The sequence below is a fragment of the Lobosporangium transversale genome (assembly GCF_002105155.1).
Source record: "Lobosporangium transversale strain NRRL 3116 chromosome Unknown BCR41scaffold_4, whole genome shotgun sequence".
Lineage (NCBI taxonomy): Eukaryota > Fungi > Mortierellomycota > Mortierellomycetes > Mortierellales > Mortierellaceae > Lobosporangium > Lobosporangium transversale.
In genome coordinates this window covers 961,874-981,925 of record NW_019028982.1, presented here as the reverse complement: position 1 = coordinate 981,925, position 20,052 = coordinate 961,874, and the positions used below count along the sequence as shown (strand labels likewise).

The 20,052-nt window shown below is 41.3% G+C and overlaps 6 protein-coding genes across 6 annotated transcripts; 2 read left to right on the top strand and 4 right to left on the bottom strand.

Moving 5' to 3' along the window:
- Window positions 1-378: 378 nt before the first annotated feature.
- Window positions 379-2,907, bottom strand: BCR41DRAFT_392787 (hypothetical protein; the record flags this gene model as incomplete). Its single annotated transcript, XM_022028505.1, has 2 exons — window positions 379-930; window positions 2,719-2,907. 2 exons carry the CDS (start codon window positions 2,905-2,907, stop codon window positions 379-381), a joined length of 741 nt encoding a protein of 246 aa, XP_021885184.1.
- Window positions 2,908-4,497: 1,590 nt separating this feature from the next.
- BCR41DRAFT_346798 (hypothetical protein) lies at window positions 4,498-5,237 on the bottom strand. The gene has a single exon (XM_022022965.1). The coding sequence runs from the start codon at window positions 5,030-5,032 to the stop codon at window positions 4,574-4,576; it is 459 nt and encodes a 152-aa protein (XP_021885183.1). The 5' UTR covers window positions 5,033-5,237; the 3' UTR covers window positions 4,498-4,573.
- Window positions 5,238-5,854: 617 nt separating this feature from the next.
- Window positions 5,855-6,360, top strand: BCR41DRAFT_346797 (hypothetical protein). Its single transcript, XM_022022964.1, has one exon. It carries the CDS (start codon window positions 5,960-5,962, stop codon window positions 6,278-6,280), a length of 321 nt encoding a protein of 106 aa, XP_021885182.1. The 5' UTR covers window positions 5,855-5,959; the 3' UTR covers window positions 6,281-6,360.
- Window positions 6,361-7,570: 1,210 nt separating this feature from the next.
- Window positions 7,571-9,148, bottom strand: BCR41DRAFT_392784 (hypothetical protein; the record flags this gene model as incomplete). The annotated part of the gene is made up of 1 exon (XM_022028504.1): window positions 7,571-9,148. One exon carries the CDS (start codon window positions 9,146-9,148, stop codon window positions 7,571-7,573), a length of 1,578 nt encoding a protein of 525 aa, XP_021885181.1.
- A 2,483-nt stretch (window positions 9,149-11,631) lies between these two features.
- BCR41DRAFT_376701 (Homeodomain-like protein) lies at window positions 11,632-12,439 on the bottom strand (the record flags this gene model as incomplete). Its single annotated transcript, XM_022027063.1, has 2 exons — window positions 11,632-11,693; window positions 11,884-12,439. The coding sequence occupies 2 exons, from the start codon at window positions 12,437-12,439 to the stop codon at window positions 11,632-11,634; spliced, it is 618 nt and encodes a 205-aa protein (XP_021885180.1).
- Window positions 12,440-14,390: 1,951 nt separating this feature from the next.
- BCR41DRAFT_318128 (SacI homology domain-domain-containing protein) lies at window positions 14,391-19,958 on the top strand. Its single transcript, XM_022021306.1, has 10 exons — window positions 14,391-14,643; window positions 14,768-15,374; window positions 15,460-15,560; window positions 15,678-16,093; window positions 16,205-16,433; window positions 16,534-16,759; window positions 16,855-17,872; window positions 17,971-18,045; window positions 18,141-18,770; window positions 18,883-19,958. Exons 1-10 carry the CDS (start codon window positions 14,509-14,511, stop codon window positions 19,907-19,909), a joined length of 4,464 nt encoding a protein of 1,487 aa, XP_021885179.1. The 5' UTR covers window positions 14,391-14,508; the 3' UTR covers window positions 19,910-19,958.
- Window positions 19,959-20,052: the final 94 nt, after the last annotated feature.

Genomic DNA, 20,052 nt, shown 5'->3' with positions numbered 1-20,052 from the left:
GTTGTCGGTTATGAGAGCCCATGCTTCTCTGTAAATCTGTAAACGGCCACCTACTGCTGGCCTGCAGTCTGTGCCTGACTTGTCTGGTTGGATTGAGGGGTTTGGTAGCCTCGGCCTCGGCCTCGTCCCCCTCTCCTTGGATTTTGGCCTCGCCCAAAAAAAGAACCATTGTCATTTTGATAGTGGGCGGTCTGAGTTTGACCCGATGGATGAGATTGGCTAGAATTAGAAGTGGGTCTGTAAGTATTTGCGCTAAAGAAACTCCGGTTTTGAGTCCTCCTGTTGTACGCCCGTTGTCTTGTCGGGTTAGTAGCCTGACGAACACTCTTTGCCAATTTGCTGGCTTCAATGAAGTCTGAAGTAGAGACAATTGGTGGATCAACTGTGTCCTTGGTGACTGAAATTTTGTGCGCTTTGGTAAACAAGGTCCTCCCTGTCGCTTGACATTTGCTGTGCAAGGTGTGCAATATGTTCACGCATTGTCTGTGCGAGCTGTAAACACGCTTGTGCGACCGCAGGGTCAACTTCGTAGGAAAACATTTCCGTGGCAAATTGATCAAGTGGTCTTGTAAGGTTTGCCAATCGTGATTGATAGCGTGAGATTGTTTTGTCCGTGGAACTGTGGTGAGAGGAAGAGTCGGGCCAGTCAATGAGTGCCGATTTGGGTGCAGAATAGGTTTGGGTTGTGTTTTTGGCAAAAGACTGCATCTCTTTAGCCATTTCTGTTGCATATGCAAGATCGTCTGCACGGTTTCCAGATTTATGTTTGAAAAAATCTTTCCCGTCCATTGCTGGGTAGTGGACGAGAATGGAGTCGTCAGGTGTAATTTCGTAAGCTGGTTCTTTTGGAACCAAGTAGGGGTTCGATCGACTGGATTCAGAGCTAGTCGAGAGAGCTTCAAGCCGGCTGGTGAGTGTAGCCAGCTGGCTCTGGAGAGAGTGTATAATTGGATCAGAAGTGTCATACTCGCTCATTTGGAACTTCAATACGCTGGATGTGTTCCTGAGCGAGAAAAAAGAAGATAGAGAGTAGATCAGAGCGAACGCTAGATTTTATTTATTTTATTTTTAGTTTTTTCTCGGTCAGAAGGAATAAAAAGAGGTCACACATATGGACCATGGCTACGAGGATAATAAAATAAAATAAAATATATTAAAATAAATAAAATATATTAAAATAAATAAAATATATTAAAATAAATAAAATATATTAAAATAAATAAAATAAAATAAAATAAAATAAAAAAGAAAGCGGCGTAGCGGGAATTGAAAATGGATAATCTGCGCATCTGTGATATCATCCGTCAATTTTCATATGCTCGCAAGGTGGAGAAAGAGAAAACTCTTACAGGTGGAGGGATAACCATCCTCAAAGATATGCAGGGTCATATATACATACAACAACAAGAGCACGAGCCACAATGCTCTCTTTGTATGGTGTGCAACAAAGAGAGAAAGGAAAACAGTGAGCGATGTGACGCGACTAAAGTAAAAGGACAGGATTCAGAGCACAAGCTTATCAACACTCGCATACTCCCATTTTTCGCCAGCATTAAGCTCGAGTACCTTTTTTTCTTTAGCAATGGGGTTCATCAGGTACTGTCAGTAGAGTTTGCTATTTGACTCTCTTCTCCCATTCTTTCTCTTCATCCTTAACAAAGAATAGGATGCATTGTCGTGGGAACTGTGCTGCGGCAGTTTTTGTTCAAACAGACTTTTTTCCTTTTTTTCTTTTCCTTATTTTCCTTTTCAAAGAGCCAAAGAGATACGACACGTCATTTCCTCGATACGATCGTGTGCTTTTTACTGGTCGATATATAAACGTTGATACTTTGTTTCACCTTCAAATCTTAATGTATTCTACATTGTATTGCATGAAAATAAAAAATAAAAATAAAAAAAAAAAAAGGCGCAGAGGTATTCTTACGAATGTCATGTGTTATTTTCCACCACACTCTGGAAAAACGGCAAGCTGCCAAAGTACAGGTCCAACGACAGTCTATCCCATCTCTTGTTAGGAGTGAAGAAAGGAAATAGAAGAAGAGGATAAAGAAGATAATCTCCTTTATCAATAAGAGTAAACAAGCTCGAGAGCAATACAGTCCATGCTCTGGTTGTTTATAGACAGGTTTTCCTTATGAGTCTTGAGGACAGAGCATTATTCCCACTTTCAATCGTGAGAGTCTCTTCTTTATCATATGAAATATGACAGATGACATCAAAGACACGTATATTTATTTATTTTTTATCTTTTTATATTGTTGTTTATCTTTTTAAATTGTTGCTTATCTTTTATTGGTCGCTCTTGAGCGTACAGCAAGCAAGGTACTTAGTACAGCGCGCTTTTGAACACCAATCACTCCTCGGCCCTTCTCCTCTTCTTGCGCGAACGTAAATAATAATAATAAGAAACCAATATAAAAAGGACTAATTTTGACTCTCTTCTTTTTTCTTCTTTTCTCTTCTCTTTCTCCTCGGTCTCCTCGACCATCGGCCTCCTCAACCAAGACAAAAAGGTAAGCAACACTCCCTAAACAATCACTCTTACTGAAGTTCTCAACACTGTCACTCTGTGCTTCACTGTCCTTGTTCTGATTATTTATTTTCTGCTTGTGTCTCTCTTTTCATTCCACGATTAGACTGCAACGACATGAAGCTGGCTAAAGCAACTGGGGCTTCATAACGCACAGCCAGGCTGCCACACTCAGGCGCCCATACTCGAACGGCTGCACTCCAACGAAAAGCCGTATTCAACTGGCCACGCTCCAGATGGCCACGCTCCAGACGGCCACGCTCCAGATGGCCACGCTCTAAACAGCCACGCTCTAAACGGCCTCGTACAAAGGCCAGTCTGCCGCAGTCAAACGAACAGACCTTCTCCACGGCCGTATAGCCAGCCCACCCCATCTTGGGATGATGGTCAAGGCTTCACGAATAATCCTAAATCATAGCAACCAGACCACTTCCCACAGCGTGGTCTGGAAGGCACTGGTACCGAAGCTCGACGCCACTAGGCGAAGGGTGAAACCAAAGAGAGGCCGAACAGTCCATCCAGGCAAAAAACAAACGCCTCCGGAAACAAATGCCTCAAAAAAAAAAGAAAAAAAAAAAAAAAAAGAAAAAAAAAAAAAAAACTAAATCAAAAAAAAAAAAAAGAAAAAAATCCAAAGAAAAAAAAGAAACCAAAAAAAAAAAAAAAAAAAATCCAAAGAAAAGAAAAAGAAAGAAAAAAACCAAAGAAAAAAACCAAAGAAAAAAACCAAAGAAAAAAACCAAAGAAAAAAACCAAAAAAATAAACCAAAAAAACCAAAGAAAAAAAAAAATAACCCAAAGAAAAAACACAATTAAAAAAAAATTAACCAAAGAAAAAAAAAACCAAAAAAAAAGACTCAATAAAAGCCCCAAAAAAGAAAAGTAAAAAAAAAGATCTCATATCAGAAAGAAGAAAAAAGAAAAAAGAAAAAAGAAAAAAAGAAAAAAAAAAACCAATTAAAAACATAAGAAAGCCAAAAAAAAAAAAAAAAAAAAAAAAAAAACTCTTACTAACACAACACAAAGCACTCTTTAACATAGCAACAATGCACATCCAAGGTGCAATAACCAATGCATATCTAAGGTAGGTCCGAACGGGCATGAGCCTGAGCTGGTTCTTTAACGAGCCTTGCGATGGCGGAGCCCTTCGGTCCAGAATGGGAAAGGGAATGGGGATGGGGATGGGAATGGGTTAATAAATGTGTGTGTGTGCGGGCGTTTGCAAGGCCATGGGGCCTGACCAACGGAGCACGATATGCCAGACCACCTCCACGTGGTGTGCTCCGGACAACATCTTGGAGAGTCTTTTCGATGGTGACAAAGAAAAGCGCTTTCCAAGGTGGCTAAGAGTCTGGCTTCTTGTAGCTTAGGATAATAACCAGGTAAGCTAGATAGCTAGATAGCAAGCAATCTCTTAATAAAAAGTATTCACACAAAAAAAAAAAAAAAAAAAGCTTTAAAATGCAGTCTCGAAAATTGAAAATTTAGTAGAGGCGGCATTGCTTAGATGATAGGAGGGTGAACTTATTAATGTACTGCCCCGAAAATGAGGGGTTCTGGTGCCTATTGTTATGTTATGAACAACTGGCTTTGGAAGAGAGGCTTCAATATATATATATATATATATTGAGAAGCACTTCCTTGGACTCTTCACCATGGAAGCACTTCTATTGTCTCCTGCACAAGTATAAATGAGGAGCACCCATGGAGCAATACTCAAAGTAAGCACTATCTTGCTGTGTGAACCAGCAACCTGCACTAGGCGGGATGGTGGGTACTCCTTGGTGACACACAGCTCCAATCCTCATGTCAGTCATCATCAAAATGTTTGCACCTCATTTACCACCAAACCTTAAAGTGTTTACATTGTCCAACAGACACCATTTTGCTATTCTTGCATTCTTGTTTATTTGCTGAATATCCATGCATGATTTCTTGGGTAGGTCATTCTTTATATGAGACATCCTTTTACTCTTTGACGCCTAATACATGTATGTGTGTATGTGTTTATTGTGTATAAAGACTCTCTCTGTTCTTTGTCTAAACAGGCACTAATGCAACAGCAGCGAGCACAACTGCGGTGATCGCATACATGACGGAAGCCGATGATGGTGAAGACAAGGCTGAGAGGCCAGAGCCATTAGAGCTTCCCTCTGCGCTTGTCCCACCATTTTCAAACTTGGTGTTGTTGCAGTAGACCGAATATGCCGCTTGAAGACTTGTCTGGACGGCCTCAATATTGCCGGGTGGACACAGAGCATCACATTTCGCGAGGAAGGAGACATCCTTGCCAAGGTTGCAAAAGCACTGCTGCTCTTTATTGGAAAGTTCATTGAAGGATGCTTGCTTCGAGGTATCGATCCCATTACAGCCTGGAACTGCGTGTGCCATATCATCCACGCACCCTTGGCACATGTTAGAGGCAGCATGGACCATGGAAGAGCCAACGAGCAGGACCAGGACCAAGGCTAAAAGTGTGATATAGGACTTTGAATGCATCTTGTATTCTTGTATTCTTGTATTGCTTTTCTGAAGAACGTGTAGCTGTATGAGTGTTTGTGAGAGTCTTAGCGAGGATGAGAAAGAGAGAGGATGAAAAGCAAGGTTGTTATAGGGGCGAAGAGCGCCTGCTTTTATATGTATACATATATATTTGAGTGTTCTAAATGTCCTTAAATGAAACAGAAACCTGTTTCCAGAACAGAGGAGCCCATTCACATTGCTTTTCACAGAAGTGTATTTACATGTACGAATATATATATATAATCAAAGTTTCTTAATTGCATGCATCCAACGCTCAAGTCGGAAAAAGCTTGCGCACAAATGTGGTCCGATTGGGTCCTCATATAGACATTTATAATTTGGCTCATTCTTTAAAATGGTTTCGACTTTGTCACTTTGTCAAACCTTGTTTTCTGCCAATAGGAACAATGGCTACATACTATTTCAACCAGCGATGGGAGAAATGAGAACATTTTTTTTCACAAGACAAATGGGCTCCCTTTAAACTCCAAAAGGTTTCCCCTTTAAACTCCAAAGGTCTCCAGGGCGTTACAATCTGGAGGCACAGTTGACAGACAATTGGGATCCATTTATGAACATGCTAATATGCTCATGACAAAATAAAGCATAAGGGCCTAAAAAGAACGTTTGAAAGTAGACACAGAGCAAAAAAGGTTAAAAAAAACGAGGTCCCGCCAAGAGCCCTGATTTATGATTTCTTGCGCCTGCAATTAGACACTGCGCCTGCAAACAGAACATCCCACCCCACCTCTGCAAACTTTTCTATAAAAAGGTCCCATACAACTAGTTCTTGTCCAAATCACAACAGCCATTCCTACAAGTCAAGCAAGCTAGCCAGTCCTCCACACACATACACATACACATACACCCAACACCCAAGACTCAATACACACTCACACAGTCATGTCAGCCATCAAGACCCTCTTGTTGATCTCCGCCCTCGGTGTCGGTGCCATCCAAGCCATTTGCACGCTTCACATCCAGCTGTACCAGCCCACTGTCAACGATATTTGCGTATTTGACTTTCCAGACTGTGCCAACTTTACTTCAGAGAATGCCTCATCATTTGGACTTGATGTTGCCTTTGACTACCCGACTGACACCCCTATTCACCGCCAAAAGACAACGTCACAAGAGGCACAACTGTTCAAAGCAGTGTATGGCAAGCAGCTTTTGGGGTGCTATGACTATGGTACTGCTACAACGACCTACATCAGACAATAGAACCTACTGATGGGTTAAAAAAAGAAAAGAAAAGAAAAGAAAAAAGAAAAAGAACCTGTAATAATAAATAAACTCTTGCTGCTCTCAAGATAAAATGATCCATTTGAATTCCAGCTGTAGAAGCCAAGTTCTTTCTATTAGGCCTCGGACAAAACCCTGAATGGGAAAAGTGGGCCAACTCGCAATTTTAGAGAAGAGAGAGAGAGCCTTCTATTTTGATCTTGTTATTATATAATTGAATATCTTTTTTTTTTTTTTTTTTTTTTTTTTTTTTTTTTTCGAATGTGGGCATGTGTTCCTTCTCCATACGCTTGTGTGCTTTTCTACACTAGTGTTTGTGTACGACTTAATACTTTTCTTAAGATTAACTTTATGAAAGGTCTACGCCCATATAGAGAAGTTGCAAAACCAGCTACCATTGATTCGCATTATGCTATATGGTATGCGGGCTTGATGCTACCCTGTTTAATTTAGTCGTCAGTGGAATCATTGCTCCAAGTCATCAGAAAGCTAAAGAACACGTAAGGTACTTAATATTTCAGATGGAGCATTGTTATATTTTTCATTTTCACTACTACCTTCTCTTTTTTTTAGAATCCCATCTGCATTTCTATCATATGTGTCTAAAATCAGAGGCATCTATATTATGAAGCAGTATTTCCACTATTTTGGGTTACAGTAACAATGGAAGTTACTAAGTTAAAATGCAGTGAACATATATAACAAAAGCATTAATTCACTACCAACGATAGAATTACTCTTTGTTTTTAGGAAATAGCACTGGATACATTAAAAAGCCTTCTCGCCAAGTCAAGATCGCATTAAGTGAAGCTCTTAGGGCACCATTAAACTGGCAAAGGCCATCTTACGGGAAGCCAAAAAAAAAAAAAAAAAAAAAAAAACCTTTATTATTATTATTATTAGCAGGTAACTTTCTTTGTTGATATGCAAAGGCATACAGCTGTAGTCTATGGTATTGGACTTTGAAGTAATAAACATGAGCGATACATACCTTCTCCTAACAGGAGGAGATTAGTGATCGGGCTTCAACATGATTAGGCAACCCCCAATGAAATGATTAGTGTTTTCAATTGTTAATTCCCATCAAGGCCCTTCAATTAATCAGTTGGCAAACTTACTGCTTGTTTGTATACTATTCTCAATTGATTGCTAAGCAACTTTAGTTACTTCATGGACTCAAACACGATAATTTTTATTTTTTTATGGATAATTATTTGCAGCAATTCTATCTCAGATGAGTGCCTTAAAGTGTTGGTACTCTTGATAAAATTAGTTGGTAGACCAGCGATCCACTATCCGTATCCTTGGATCTTTCACGATCCGATAGACTGCTGCAAACGTTATTAGGTCAACTGCAAAGGAAGCCAGTGTCGGTATCTTAGTATGCTCTTGCGGCACTGCTCTTTGATAGATCTTGAAATCATCATCTCTATCAGCCAACGTCTTGAACGGCTTTACTGTTCTTAATAAAGGTAGTAGCGGTGAGTCCGACGGAGACAATGATGATGGCCTTGGTAAGAATGAGATTGAAGATGACGACATGGACGAACAATTCTGGTGTTGCCAGCGTCTTGATACAAAATTATATAGTCCCTCAGCTTCGGCTGTTAAAGAACCGCTTCCCCTACTCAACGGGGACTTTGCATCATCAAAGCTGCCAAGATCCATGCCATCAATGGCTATATCTGAGCCTGAGGGCGTCCAATAAAATTTATGAGACCTAGCTGGTACCTCAGAGAGAGAGTATAATAAAGAGATATATGGCTGAATTTTCGAAAATCGATCAAGGATTGGCATAGGCGTGGCATTTCCTTCAAGAGGCTTTATGATATCGTCGAGTGATGTATCATCTTTGTCTCCATGACCAACGTCGTCGTAGTCAGGCTGACTTCCATTGATTCTAGTCATAGTAAGGGCACCTGAGTATTTTTTAATCGAGCTTTGTTGGCCATCCTTACAACCACTATCCAGTGGTACGGAGTCAAGCACAGGACTCTTAAACGCAAGGCTCGCGGGTAAGGCACTCTGTTTTGCATCTTCATCAATGTAATCATCCGGATTCGCTTGTCCAATTCTTTCAAAGGCCCCATCTAGAGATATAACAAAAGCCTCGTCGTAGCCTTCCACCCCATATTCATGCCTTCGAAGCATGTATTCATCAGAGCCCGAGCCTCCGCCAAAGGCTGGTGGAATCCCTGTAGAATGGTCGTCAATGATAGTACTGAGGTTGCTCTCTAGCTCCATTTCATATTGGGTCACTGATGAAAGCGATGATGCTAAAGATTTTGGCTTTACTGTCCCTTGTGGCAACTCTACTGACCAGTTTACTTTCCCTTGACGCTTAAGCGCTACAATATTGCTTGTAACGTATGGGGGATAAAGGCGCTCGTCGTATATGGGTGGTACATTAGTCATTACTTGTGGAAATGGGTTGCGTTGTCCAAGGTCCTGATGACTCCTTTGCCCCCGTGGTTCTTCTAAAGCATCACAATCCTTCCGCCGCATCCTTTTAAGCATAGTGGTGAAGACATAATGTTGATCATAGCCTTGACTCTTTTCCTTCACATGACGATTGATTGGTGGTTGGTAAGTCCGGCACAGTCTTTCGCCTAGATTGATCAATGCTTTCGGCAGCACACGCCTGTTCGGAGTGGGGCTCCAGCTGCCCTCTACCGCTTTCTGAGTTTGAGAGCTTATTGGAGTCGAAGTGGTAGTCATTAAATTGTCGTAAAGGAGCTTCTCGCTGGATATTTTTGATAACCTATTTTCATGATACAAATATCCTCCAGAACGATTTCGGTCTCGTTGCTCATTTCTGAATGCCTTGCGACTGAGGCCAAATCGCATTGTGTAAATGAAGTTGATGTAAGGAAATGGGCAACTTCTTTTTTTTTTATTTTTTTTATTTTTTATATACTACTACTGATATTACCAAAGAGGTTTAAAGTACTTCTTTTTAAAGAGTTAAAAATATTCAAGCGATGGCGCGATTCACAGGAAGAAGTTCCATTGTCGTTTATTAAAAAAAAAAAAAAAAAAAAAACCGACATCATCCGAATGAGGCAATCAATGCCTGTTCCTGGCACCTTCTTCACCTACCACGTTTTGGCCAAAGTGTACACCTCAAGGTCGTCTCTGCATAACTATGAGAAGCGAGGGAATGGAAACTAATATCAATAATAACTTACACTGACCTTCATTTTAGTCAAAATTCCAGTGCCTAAAATATGGTTGATGGTTAATGCCATGGTCCACAGTGGTTGGTTTATTGTGAGCTCAGATTGACGATGGTAAAAGGCACCACATCCCCTCTTTTTCTTTTTTAGTAGCGTTGCTAAACATATCCCGACAATAGCTACTGACTAAGCTAGCTAACATAACGACCTGGAGCATTATCTTTCCCTGTCTTGAAGCTTATTTTAAAAGAAGGAATACACAAAAGAGTGAATGTCGATTAGCACTTTGTAATCGCTACCATCATTTTTCTACAATTTTAAGGGCAAGCTCATATGACTCAATGCACGGGCCCAGTGATACCTTCGGAGTTTGAGGATACCCAAAACAGAAGACAATGCGGTGAATCAATTTTTAGATGAAAAAAAAAAAAATAAAAAAATTTATTACTCTCTAACTTTCATTTTTTTTTTTTTTTTTTTCTTTTCCAAGCAAAAGCAATTATTAAACTCGATTTTTTATGTACATTAGGGATTGCAATGCTCAGAATAATGGATGGATTTTAGAGAGAGAAAGAATAAAGGATCAATTAGCGGCTTTTTTAGATGGAGTGGATCCATGCGCTTGCAGAAGATGATTCTTGAGACCGTTGATGTTCTTGTATGCCTTGCCACATCCGGGTACCAGACATTTGAATAGTTTCTCCAAACTGTCATCCTGCTTTCTGGCTAGCTTCTGCTTGATCTGATTGTCTCCATGAATGTCGTTGTCATTGGTCAATGGTATCACTATGCCTGCACAGAAATTAGGGGACATAGATGAAGCTACCCCAGGAGTTGAAACAGTGGCGTTAACACTCTTTGCTCTTGTAGATTTAGTGTAGAGATCTGGGTGCTCGTTCTTCATATGTGCTCTCATTGCGCTAGTGCTTCCGTACGTCTTGGGGCAGCCCGCTGCCAAGCACGGAAATTTCTTGGTTGCCAGATTAGCATCAGATTTGGCAATAGCTACGGATGCAGCGCCTTGTTTGCCTACTAAGGACGCACCAACGAAGGCTGCGGATGGTATACTGACAGCAGCTGCGGACAGCCTTGGACTGACATTTGCAGACGTCATTGGTGTTGATGGTAAAGTCAACACGTCATTTGCACTAATGTTGATATGTGTTCCAAAATGAATTCTGTTGCTAAAGGCGGTGCTGATACTAGCGCTATCTAGGGCGTTAAGAGAGTTTGTGATGTAATTGGCAAATAAAAATTCATTCAATGAAAGGATGTCCATATCCTGCATAGATGGTAGTAATTGAATATTATCATCCCCAAGGTCCAATGCCTCATGGTCCTGTGTGAGCTTCTCCATCTGATCCTGTAAATCCTTTATTTGATATTGAGGGTCGTTCATGAGGAGGATATTGGATGGGTTTAAGATAGGCGATGAGCCTGTGGATGCAAGATACGCCATATCCATATCCATATCCATATCCATATCCATGTTCATGTCAACATCATCAAAGTCGCTTTCAGGAATTGCGATTGATTCAGATCCAAATGTATTGGTGAGCGTAGGGGCCAAAGTCTCATTGCTACTCTCCATGGTTATAGATTGATGCCCATGATTGTTGGCCATATGTGATGTCAGACCTGGTAATGAATGAAGCATCTGTCCACATCCGAGCTCAGGGCACTGGAAAGAAGCTGAATGGGATTGGGATATGGAAATATCGCATGGGATGAGTGGCGATACAGAACTTTCCTCCATGGACTCGGGGGTATGCGGGATATTAAAGGCCTGGTGTGTCATCACAGGTGGCGAGAAAGGGTTTGAAATCAGCGATTGACGTTGAACAGGAGTGGGAAGCAGGGTATGGGAGGTGCTAATGGATCCGGTAATGGCTGAAGGATGTATTGTAAAAGTGTCTTTTGGAATAGCTGATAAAACTTCTCCTGTTGGAGTAGTTACTGAAGAAGTGAAGGACGGCGACGCTGACGCCGAGGGAGTTTCAGGCATCGTAGGCTGAGAATCCTTCTCTGAAATTTCACCACCATGCCCACAATGGCCAAGTGAGTTCTTTGCATGGTTGACGTGGTATTGAAGCCCGTTGATGTTTTTGTATCGTTTACGATCTTCACATCCAGGCATAGTGCACCGAAATGGCTTCAAAACTGTTGTCCCATGGTGTGAAGCCTTGAAATGATAGTAAAGTAGCGAGGGTGACGAACTCTCATAACCACAGTCCGGGATAGCACATCCGTATGGCTTTTCTTCATCTGGATTGGAATCGCTTCTATTTTCTGTAAGATCATCGCCGTCTATACATCCATTTCTCATATTATAATCATCAGAAGGCGTCTGTCGGAGAACCGACTCGGAAGAGTTTTTTCCTGATGTACTATCATGGTCATGCTGACTATCTGCATTTTGCCCTGTCCCCGATGTACTATCTTTTGTCGGATTTCGCCGCCGCTTGTTAGCTCGTTGCATTTGGTTTAAGCTTCGCTGAATCTTACGCCATCGATTTCGACAGTGGAGTCCTGGTCTGCCTGGGAAAGATACTGCGGCTATCTTTTGCCATTGAGTCCCGTACTCCTCAAACTTTTGTAGTAACAAAAGGTCATCTTCAGGTGTCCACGCTGCACGGTCGATGTCCGGGTCCAAACTCTCTCGCCAGCGCTTAGCGCATTGATCGTCTGTCCTGCCCTGGATACGTTCTGCAATTTTGCTCCATTGACCACGGAATTTTTGAACACCTGTTCTGAGCAGCTGGTCCTCTTCTGGAGTCCAGCCTCCTTTTTTTAGGCTAGGGTCCAATGAATGGAACCAGCGCTTGCGGCAGTTCTTATTAGTCCTTCCTGGAACACATGCAGCGATTTTTGCCCATTTTTCCGTCTTGTCACCATATATTTGAACAGCTCTGCGCAGGTGTTCGTCCTCTTCTGGAGTCCAGACGATTCGTTCACCACGCATTCTTTTTCTGGGTGCAACTTGGTCCGTGGTTGGGGAAGTATCCGAGGTGTTGTCCCCAGCATGGCTGAGAGATGTCATATCGTTCGAGGATGTGGCATTGAAGAGTGCCGGTACCTATAATGTTTAAAATGGGTGTGTTTGTTGAATAAAGTGGGTACAAAACGGATGTAAAGTTGAGAGTTTGCCCGCAATCATCTGGAGAAAACCGGAAAGATGTTCAGTAGGTAAAAAAAAATAAAAAAATAAAAAAAATAAAATAAAATAAAATAAAAGAGAAAAGAAAAAAAAAAAAAAAAAAAAAAGAAAAAAGAGGACCTACGTAATGATCCTTGGCTGTATCATACGATGACAAAAACGAGAACTAGAAAAAAAAAAAAAAAAAAAAAAAAAAAAAAAAAACAGACAGAAATAATAGAACTGGGGTCAGAGAGTTGAGTCAGATTGTCCGGACCCAGAGTGGAGGAGGCCGTCATGATATGGTATAGGTTAACAGGAAATGTGACCGACAGTTGAGAAGAAAAATATGAGCAAAAAAATAAAGAAAAGAAAAGAAAGAAAAGAATAAAACAACATACATCAAGATGTGGCGATTGGATATTGAAGGGAGAACAGGACTCGATATCAGTTGAGGATCCACAGCCAGCTGTCTAATGAACAAGAAGAAGACGAAGAGAGTCAGGGCCAACAAGGTACCAACTAATGAACAATTTGTGGCAACAAACTGCCTTGGTCCCTGAAATAAATAAAAAAAGACTCGTCTATTCTGTTAATAGCCCAGTGTGATTTTACCATGTTCACTGCCGCGGAGGTCCACAGAGACACCGCCCCAGGTTCAAGAGTTGAAGTTGGAATGGTTTTCTTTTGTCAATTAATGTTTAATAATGAGTAAAGATCAAAATTTGCTGGGAACAGAAAACAAAAAGAAAAAAAAAAAAAAAAAAAAAGAAAAAGAAAAGAGATTAGAATTCAACTCGAGGTCCAATTCACTGTGAATGGTCTTGCAATGGAAGAAGAAGAGTGAGAAAATCAATGGGGAAGTCATGCAGTTGTCACACTTGCGTACTGTGTATACAAATAAAAAGGAAAAATAAAAAAAAAAAAAGGTGAAAAAGGCTTGTTTAAGAAGGGTATGCAAAGTGGATTGGTTCATAACAAGAAACTCACCCTGGGGATGGGATAAAGAGTGGCTCCTTGTGCTTTGTGCTTTTAATTCTTTTTCCTTTTGCGATAGGACAGATGTCAGTGTTGTAAAGTGTGGATGGAGTAGAGTATATACGAAAGGGGAGGGTGAGGGAGATGAAAGATTATGAGAGAATATGAGAAAGTACGAGAGAGTGAGAGTGAGAGTGGAGAGACTGAAGAGTGAAGGTGAAAAGAAGGGCTGTGAGTAATTAATGAAAAGAAAGAAAGAAAGAGCACCCCATGTTATTGGTTCTGGATTTGATTTTACAAGAGAGAGGAGAGCATTCTCCTGGGGACTCTGCAAAGATGTACATCAACCGTAATAAAAAAAAAACTTCTTTTTACTGCAAGGGATGCCAATTTATATTACATCCAACCTGTGTCTTATTCTGAGGAATCATCAGGACCCTCTTGGACATGGAGACGATCAGAAAAGGCTAGACTAAAAATATATATATATATTTATTTCTTGTGTAAATACCCATGAACATCTTGTCTTGCTTTGCAAAACCCGGTTCGGATCTTCAACATCTTCAAGCGAGAAGAAAATATGATACACAAATTGCGGAGTGCATATTGAAAGAAGGGGAGCAATGCCAATGTCCTCCTTTTTAGCATTGACTCGACTCTCCTCCTATTCCTCATACGCACCTCTTCTATAGACACGCGTCTAGGCATTACGTCCAGGTGCATCAATCATGTTGTCCATAAAAAATCTCGAATAAGCGATTAAAAACCTTTACTCCCTATTTTTTTTTTTTTTTTTTTTCTTTTTTCTTTTTTTTTAAACATTGCATCAAACCATCGCTCAATTGTACTGTGCTTGTGTCATCAGAGAATAAAGAAAAAAGGAACCACAAAAGAGCCCATGTTAGTTTGTAACCAACATGGTTGTTCCAGAAAAGCCATCGACACCCAGTCATGCCAGTATGACTGAATTTCCCCCACTTGTATTTCCACCTCCGCCCGCAAAGTCAGGTCAAACAATTCTCAACAGCTTCTTCTTATATGAGACAAAACATGTACGCCAGCCATGACAATGATGATGCTACAGTTTTTCTTTTTCTTTTTTCTTTTTTTTATTAAAACGCAATAGTCAGTGTCAATGGCTGACTAGATTCGTTTGGGGAAACATTTTGAGAAAAGAGATTTTACATTGTAGGAACGAATGCGCCCGCTGCGACAAAGTTTCGTGTGCTTAAAATTGACAGAACTACACCACGAGATGAACTCAACATCACAGAGGATGAGGGAGAATACACAAAACCCGAAGTCGATGACCTCCTCGAGATGATTAAACATGCCAACAAGTCTACAGGTGGAAGGCGTGATATTACCAAATTTTATGGCATTGTCGGTTTTGTCCGATTTACAGAAGGCTACTATATCATCTTGGTCACCAAACGAAGCCCTGTCGCGTTAATTGGGGGCCATTACGTCTTTCATATCGAGGCCACCATGACCATCTCTATTCACTCATCCACAACACCAACTTCGAAATTAGACAAAAACTCGGACGAAGCACGGTACCTTCAAATGTTTCAAATGGTGGATTTGTCAAAAAACTTTTATTTCTCATACTCGTACGATATCACAAGAACCCTACAATGGAACATGAGCAGAAATCCACAGGCCGAGGGCCGCAACCGGATGTTTGTGTGGAATCAGTACTTGCTAGAGAACGGATTCGGAGAGTCCGGAATTGAGAGCCAATGGGCATTACCTATCATGTATGGCTTTGTGGATCAGTCAAGTAGGTCCTTTTTTGCTTGTTCATCATCTTCATCTTGTTGCACGTCTAGAAACTTATAAAGATCTGACTGAACTTTTTCAAATAGAACTTTCAATCCTCGGACGCAATGTCTTCATTACGTTGATTGCCCGGAGATCTAGGTACTTTGCTGGAGCTCGCTTCTTGAAGCGTGGGGTCAACGATAGAGTATGTGCATTATCTTTATATGTGTGTGGCTCCGTGTTTAGGTCTATGTTATTACTCAAGAGTAATTGCTCTTTAATCAATATGACATCTACCTTATATATAATTTTGGGATAATAGGGATATGTAGCTAACGATGTTGAAACCGAGCAAATAGTTTCGGAAATGTCAGTAACATCATTCTACGCTGCTGGGGCTTTAAGTGCAAATCCCAATCACACCTCTTTTGTTCAACACCGTGGATCTATTCCTCTGTACTGGACCCAGGATTCAACCAACATGACTCCCAAACCTGCCATAGCGCTCAATGTCATCGATCCATACTTTACGGCTGCTGCATTTCACTTTGACGATATGTTCAAACGATATGGTGCCCCCTGCATTGTCCTGAATCTTATCAAAGCTAAGGAGAAGACTCCCCGAGAGTCGATATTACTGAGTGAATTTACCGACTGTATTGAGTATTTGAACCAGTTCTTGCCCGAAGACAAAAAAATCTGGCATATAAAATGGGACATGTCGAGAGCTTCCAAAAGGTATGCTTGCTTTATCATTAATGGCGAACATGGACAACATGGATATTTAAGAAACCACTAACAGCAGCAAACACGTATATAATATGGATATGAATTCTTAAAATAATCTAGTCCGGACGAAAATGTCATTTCGGTTTTAGAAATCATTGCTGAAAAGACGTTCGCCCGAACAGGCTTTTTCCACAGTGGTTACAGTCAAGACCCGGAAGGCAAGCACAAACAAAATATTCCTTTTGGATCAGGATGGCAAAACGGTGTTGTTCGTACCAACTGTATTGATTGTCTGGATCGAACAAATGCAGCGCAATTCATCATTGCCAAGTGCGCACTTGGACACCAAGTAATCAAACAAATATCTTTCTTGAATAAGAAGCAGTTGAATTTAGCGGACAAAATACCTTTTCTCACTCTCTCCCTCTGACTTCGTATGTGGATTCCAGCTCTTTTCACTAGGTCTGATTTCTGAGCCTGTAGTGCCTTTTGATTGCGATGCAGTCAACATGTTGACTGAGATGTATCACGACCATGGTGATACAATTGCTCTACAGTATGGTGGATCACATTTAGTCAACACTATGGAGACCTATCGGAAGATTAATCAATGGACAAGCAATAGTCGTGATATGATCGAGAGCATCAAGAGATTCTATAGCAATAGCTTTGTGGGTATGAACTTTTAGCCTGGCTTTAAATCAGAAATGGAACGCGTCTCTGCCCTGCGGTCAAGATTTTCATAGATATTTTTCAATTCTATTTTTTAGATGCGGAAAAACAGGATGCTATGAACTTATTCTTGGGGAACTATCGTGTTCAGAAAGGCGTTGGCCCTGCGTTATGGGAGCTCCCGGGAGACTACCATCTTCACAATACTACCGTTCCTGAGCTTAAAAGCATTCGGAAGTGCTATATCAGATGGTGGAGTCCTGATGCATTACTTCCTCAGGATGTCTTGGCACGAAAGAGCTTTCAAATAACTCATGATCATACTTATGAATATGATTCTGGGTATGATTATTTCCCAGAATATGCAGATGAATATAACGACGGATATGTTGATGATCAATATGAGCCTTTCATGGAATCAGATCAAAACAACACCGTTGGCTATGATTCCACTGAATCAGGGGGTCTCCCTGATTATCAGAAAATCAAAGCACCCCAATCTGAACTAGAAGGAAACCTCTCTGGAAATACCAAACAAACATCTGAGAAGGATAGTCGTATTGATACTGTAAATTCTACTGTCGGATTTTCTGGATCGCTGCAACAGGAGGATGAATCTGAACCCATTACGCAAATTACAAAGCTGGATCCAACCCTTTCTCTCCTGGGCTCGCAAGGCAAAAGAGAGTCACTAAGCTCGGAGCAGACTTCACTGCAAGATGAAGGCTTACTAGATTTCAGCGAGCGAGTCGTTCCACCCCTTGTTATGCACGTTAATCCACAGATCTCAGAGGAAAGTAAACCAAAGTCGCCATCGTCTTCAGTGTTGTCCATGCAACGATACCAGCATCCACGCTTGAGGGCGTCTGCATCAAGATCATCGCTTTCCTCGTCATTTATAGGCTATGGAGACAGATCAAGTTCTTCAGCATTATTATCAAAAGGAGAAAAGCTTGTATATGATGGAGTCGAGTCCTGTGATAATTTCAATGGCGATCCTGTATCGATAGAATGGGAAGAGTATTGGGACGAATATTATCGGCCAAAGGCGCTAACGTCTTTTCAGTTGCTGTTTGCATACAACATGACCTCGACAAGTCGACTTATGCCATCAAAGTAAGATATAGGATCGTTTTTAGTTCTCTTTTACAGCCGATGCACCATTCATCTGAAAGCCTCATAATTAAGATGGACCTATCGCAATAATATATTAGCATCAAGAATACATCAGAACAAAGTCCATTCGAAGTGCGCCAGATCCATAACCCCCCGTCGCAAACGGAGATTAAGTATGTGCCTCATGTAGAAGCATTGCAACCAATTTTTTTTTTTTTTTTTTTTTTTTTTTTAGACGGAGTTTAATATTCGAATAATATTACCATAGTGCAAAGGCTGCTGCGAAATCTGAAAGGAGGTCGATGCTCGGCTGGCTTACTGGAAGCAGCGACAAAAACAAAAATGCTAAAGCTGGCTCTAAAACGTTGCCTGTGAGCAGTGGGCGTAGAAAGGGAATTATCTCAAGCTTGGACGATGACCCTACATTCCAAGAAAAAGGTCACAGCCATGAGCACAAGGATGGCGTTGCACGACATGCTCGTGGGAGCCGTCTGTCCATCACTTCCTTTCCATCATCAATAACCCATGAGTTTGACGAAAAATCAGCGACGGCAGCGGCTCTCCGGGCGCGCGATCAACAGCAGGGTCAAGTTAAAAAAGTCCGCTTACCGGCACATGTCCCATTGTCCAAAGAAAAAGTATTTGAGCTTACGAAGAATGTCTCAACGAATCTGCCCAAATATGCAATTCATGACACGTCCTTTGTACCTAAATCGGACAAGCCGTCAGATCTGGTGGATGAAAAGGGAGCTTCTGGGGCTGAAGATATTCACAAAGACGGAGCCTCAACTGTAGCCTCTACTGAGGTTGGAGCCAAGGGGCGGTCACCTATGGAGGAGATTGTAAGACGATCACTGAAGTCCCATGTATCACCCCATGAGCTTAATGAGTACAAACGGTACTGATACTAAACACATAGCTATATTAACTTGATGGAACTTCATTATAGTGCAAAACCACTAACACCCCCTTCTATCATCGCTACTGTTAATCATTTTTATTATTAACAGCTATGCCAAGCAATTCAAATCGATCAGGTTCGACTCTGTCTCAACCAAAGGAAATGCATCCGGTCAAGGGCGCCATAAGAATAGCTGGCTTCTTGGTACCCCATACAACACTACTACAGCTACAATACCTAAGCATGAATCATTCTCAAGCAGAACCAGCCCGATGCAACAAGATTCATCTGGGGATTATGTTGATAGCAAGTATCCAAATACGTCCTTATCGTCCTTCAACTCAATGCCAACAACAAGGCCAACCCTGAGCAGGCTTCAACGCGGAGGATCATCGACTTCAACAACAACCATCGGAACGACTGAACTTAATGAAGAGGATGAGTATTACTATGCGATATTACGCGCTAGCACCAAAAGAGTCGAGAAACCTCTTCAAACGGACATTTCAACGACTTCAAAAATTAATGAAAAGCAGACTAGTAATGTTTTCAATGACAATGGAGCCTCAAATCCGTCGCCTACCGCGCTGTCCCCTCTTTCAGCAGAGTCATCTGGACAAACAACAGTCATTTCATTTCCTACGGATGTCGATGGCTCAAGCTCTCAACCTCAACAACAGCAGTCAGAATGTCAGCATGCTGAACAGGGCACTGAGGAGGAAGATCGTTATAATATCTCGGATTACCTGCCGGACCCACCCATCTTGCTGGCAACTCCGCAGGTGACCATCAAACCGCCCAGCGAATCCGAAATGATCTTATACCATGCCCATGTTGAGTTGCCTAAGCTGACTCTCTACACTGTGGGGCAGACTAGCCTCAATCCTTACTGGGGGGCCAGTTCAGGTACTAAAGCCCGTTATGATGCATACATGATGTGGATCATGAAAGGGCGCTATGGAAATGCGGCGCCGGCTAGTAATAGTACTGCCAATCAAGCAGGCGAGGGGGAAGCTGGAGCAAATAACGGAGGTGGATTTAGCCCGAATGGTCATTCTATTCCCACTGGGGTTAAAGCACGAGCATCTATTAATACAGGATATGGGCCATCAGTTAAGGTAGCCAATGCTATTTAATAGCTCGATTCCATTCTTTTCTTAATAAAGCAATAACAATGTGTAAAATGAGTCAACTGGATTTTGACACTGTCAATTTACTCATCTCTTGAGACATTGCCACAGAATTTATTTTGTTATTAGCTTCGCCACCAATATAAGTG

Bases quoted from the DNA above. Each gene is read 5' to 3' on its own strand.
- BCR41DRAFT_346797 (XM_022022964.1), top strand. From the start codon at position 5,960: ATGTCAGCCATCAAGACCCTCTTGTTGATCTCCGCCCTCGGTGTCGGT.
- BCR41DRAFT_346798 (XM_022022965.1), bottom strand. From the start codon at position 5,032: ATGCATTCAAAGTCCTATATCACACTTTTAGCCTTGGTCCTGGTCCTG.
- BCR41DRAFT_318128 (XM_022021306.1), top strand. From the start codon at position 14,509: ATGGTTGTTCCAGAAAAGCCATCGACACCCAGTCATGCCAGTATGACT. The intron at 14,644-14,767 runs GTACGCCAGCCA...TTTTGAGAAAAG, and splicing joins TCTTATATGAGACAAAACAT to AGATTTTACATTGTAGGAAC. The intron at 16,094-16,204 runs GTATGCTTGCTT...AAAATAATCTAG, and splicing joins ATGTCGAGAGCTTCCAAAAG to TCCGGACGAAAATGTCATTT.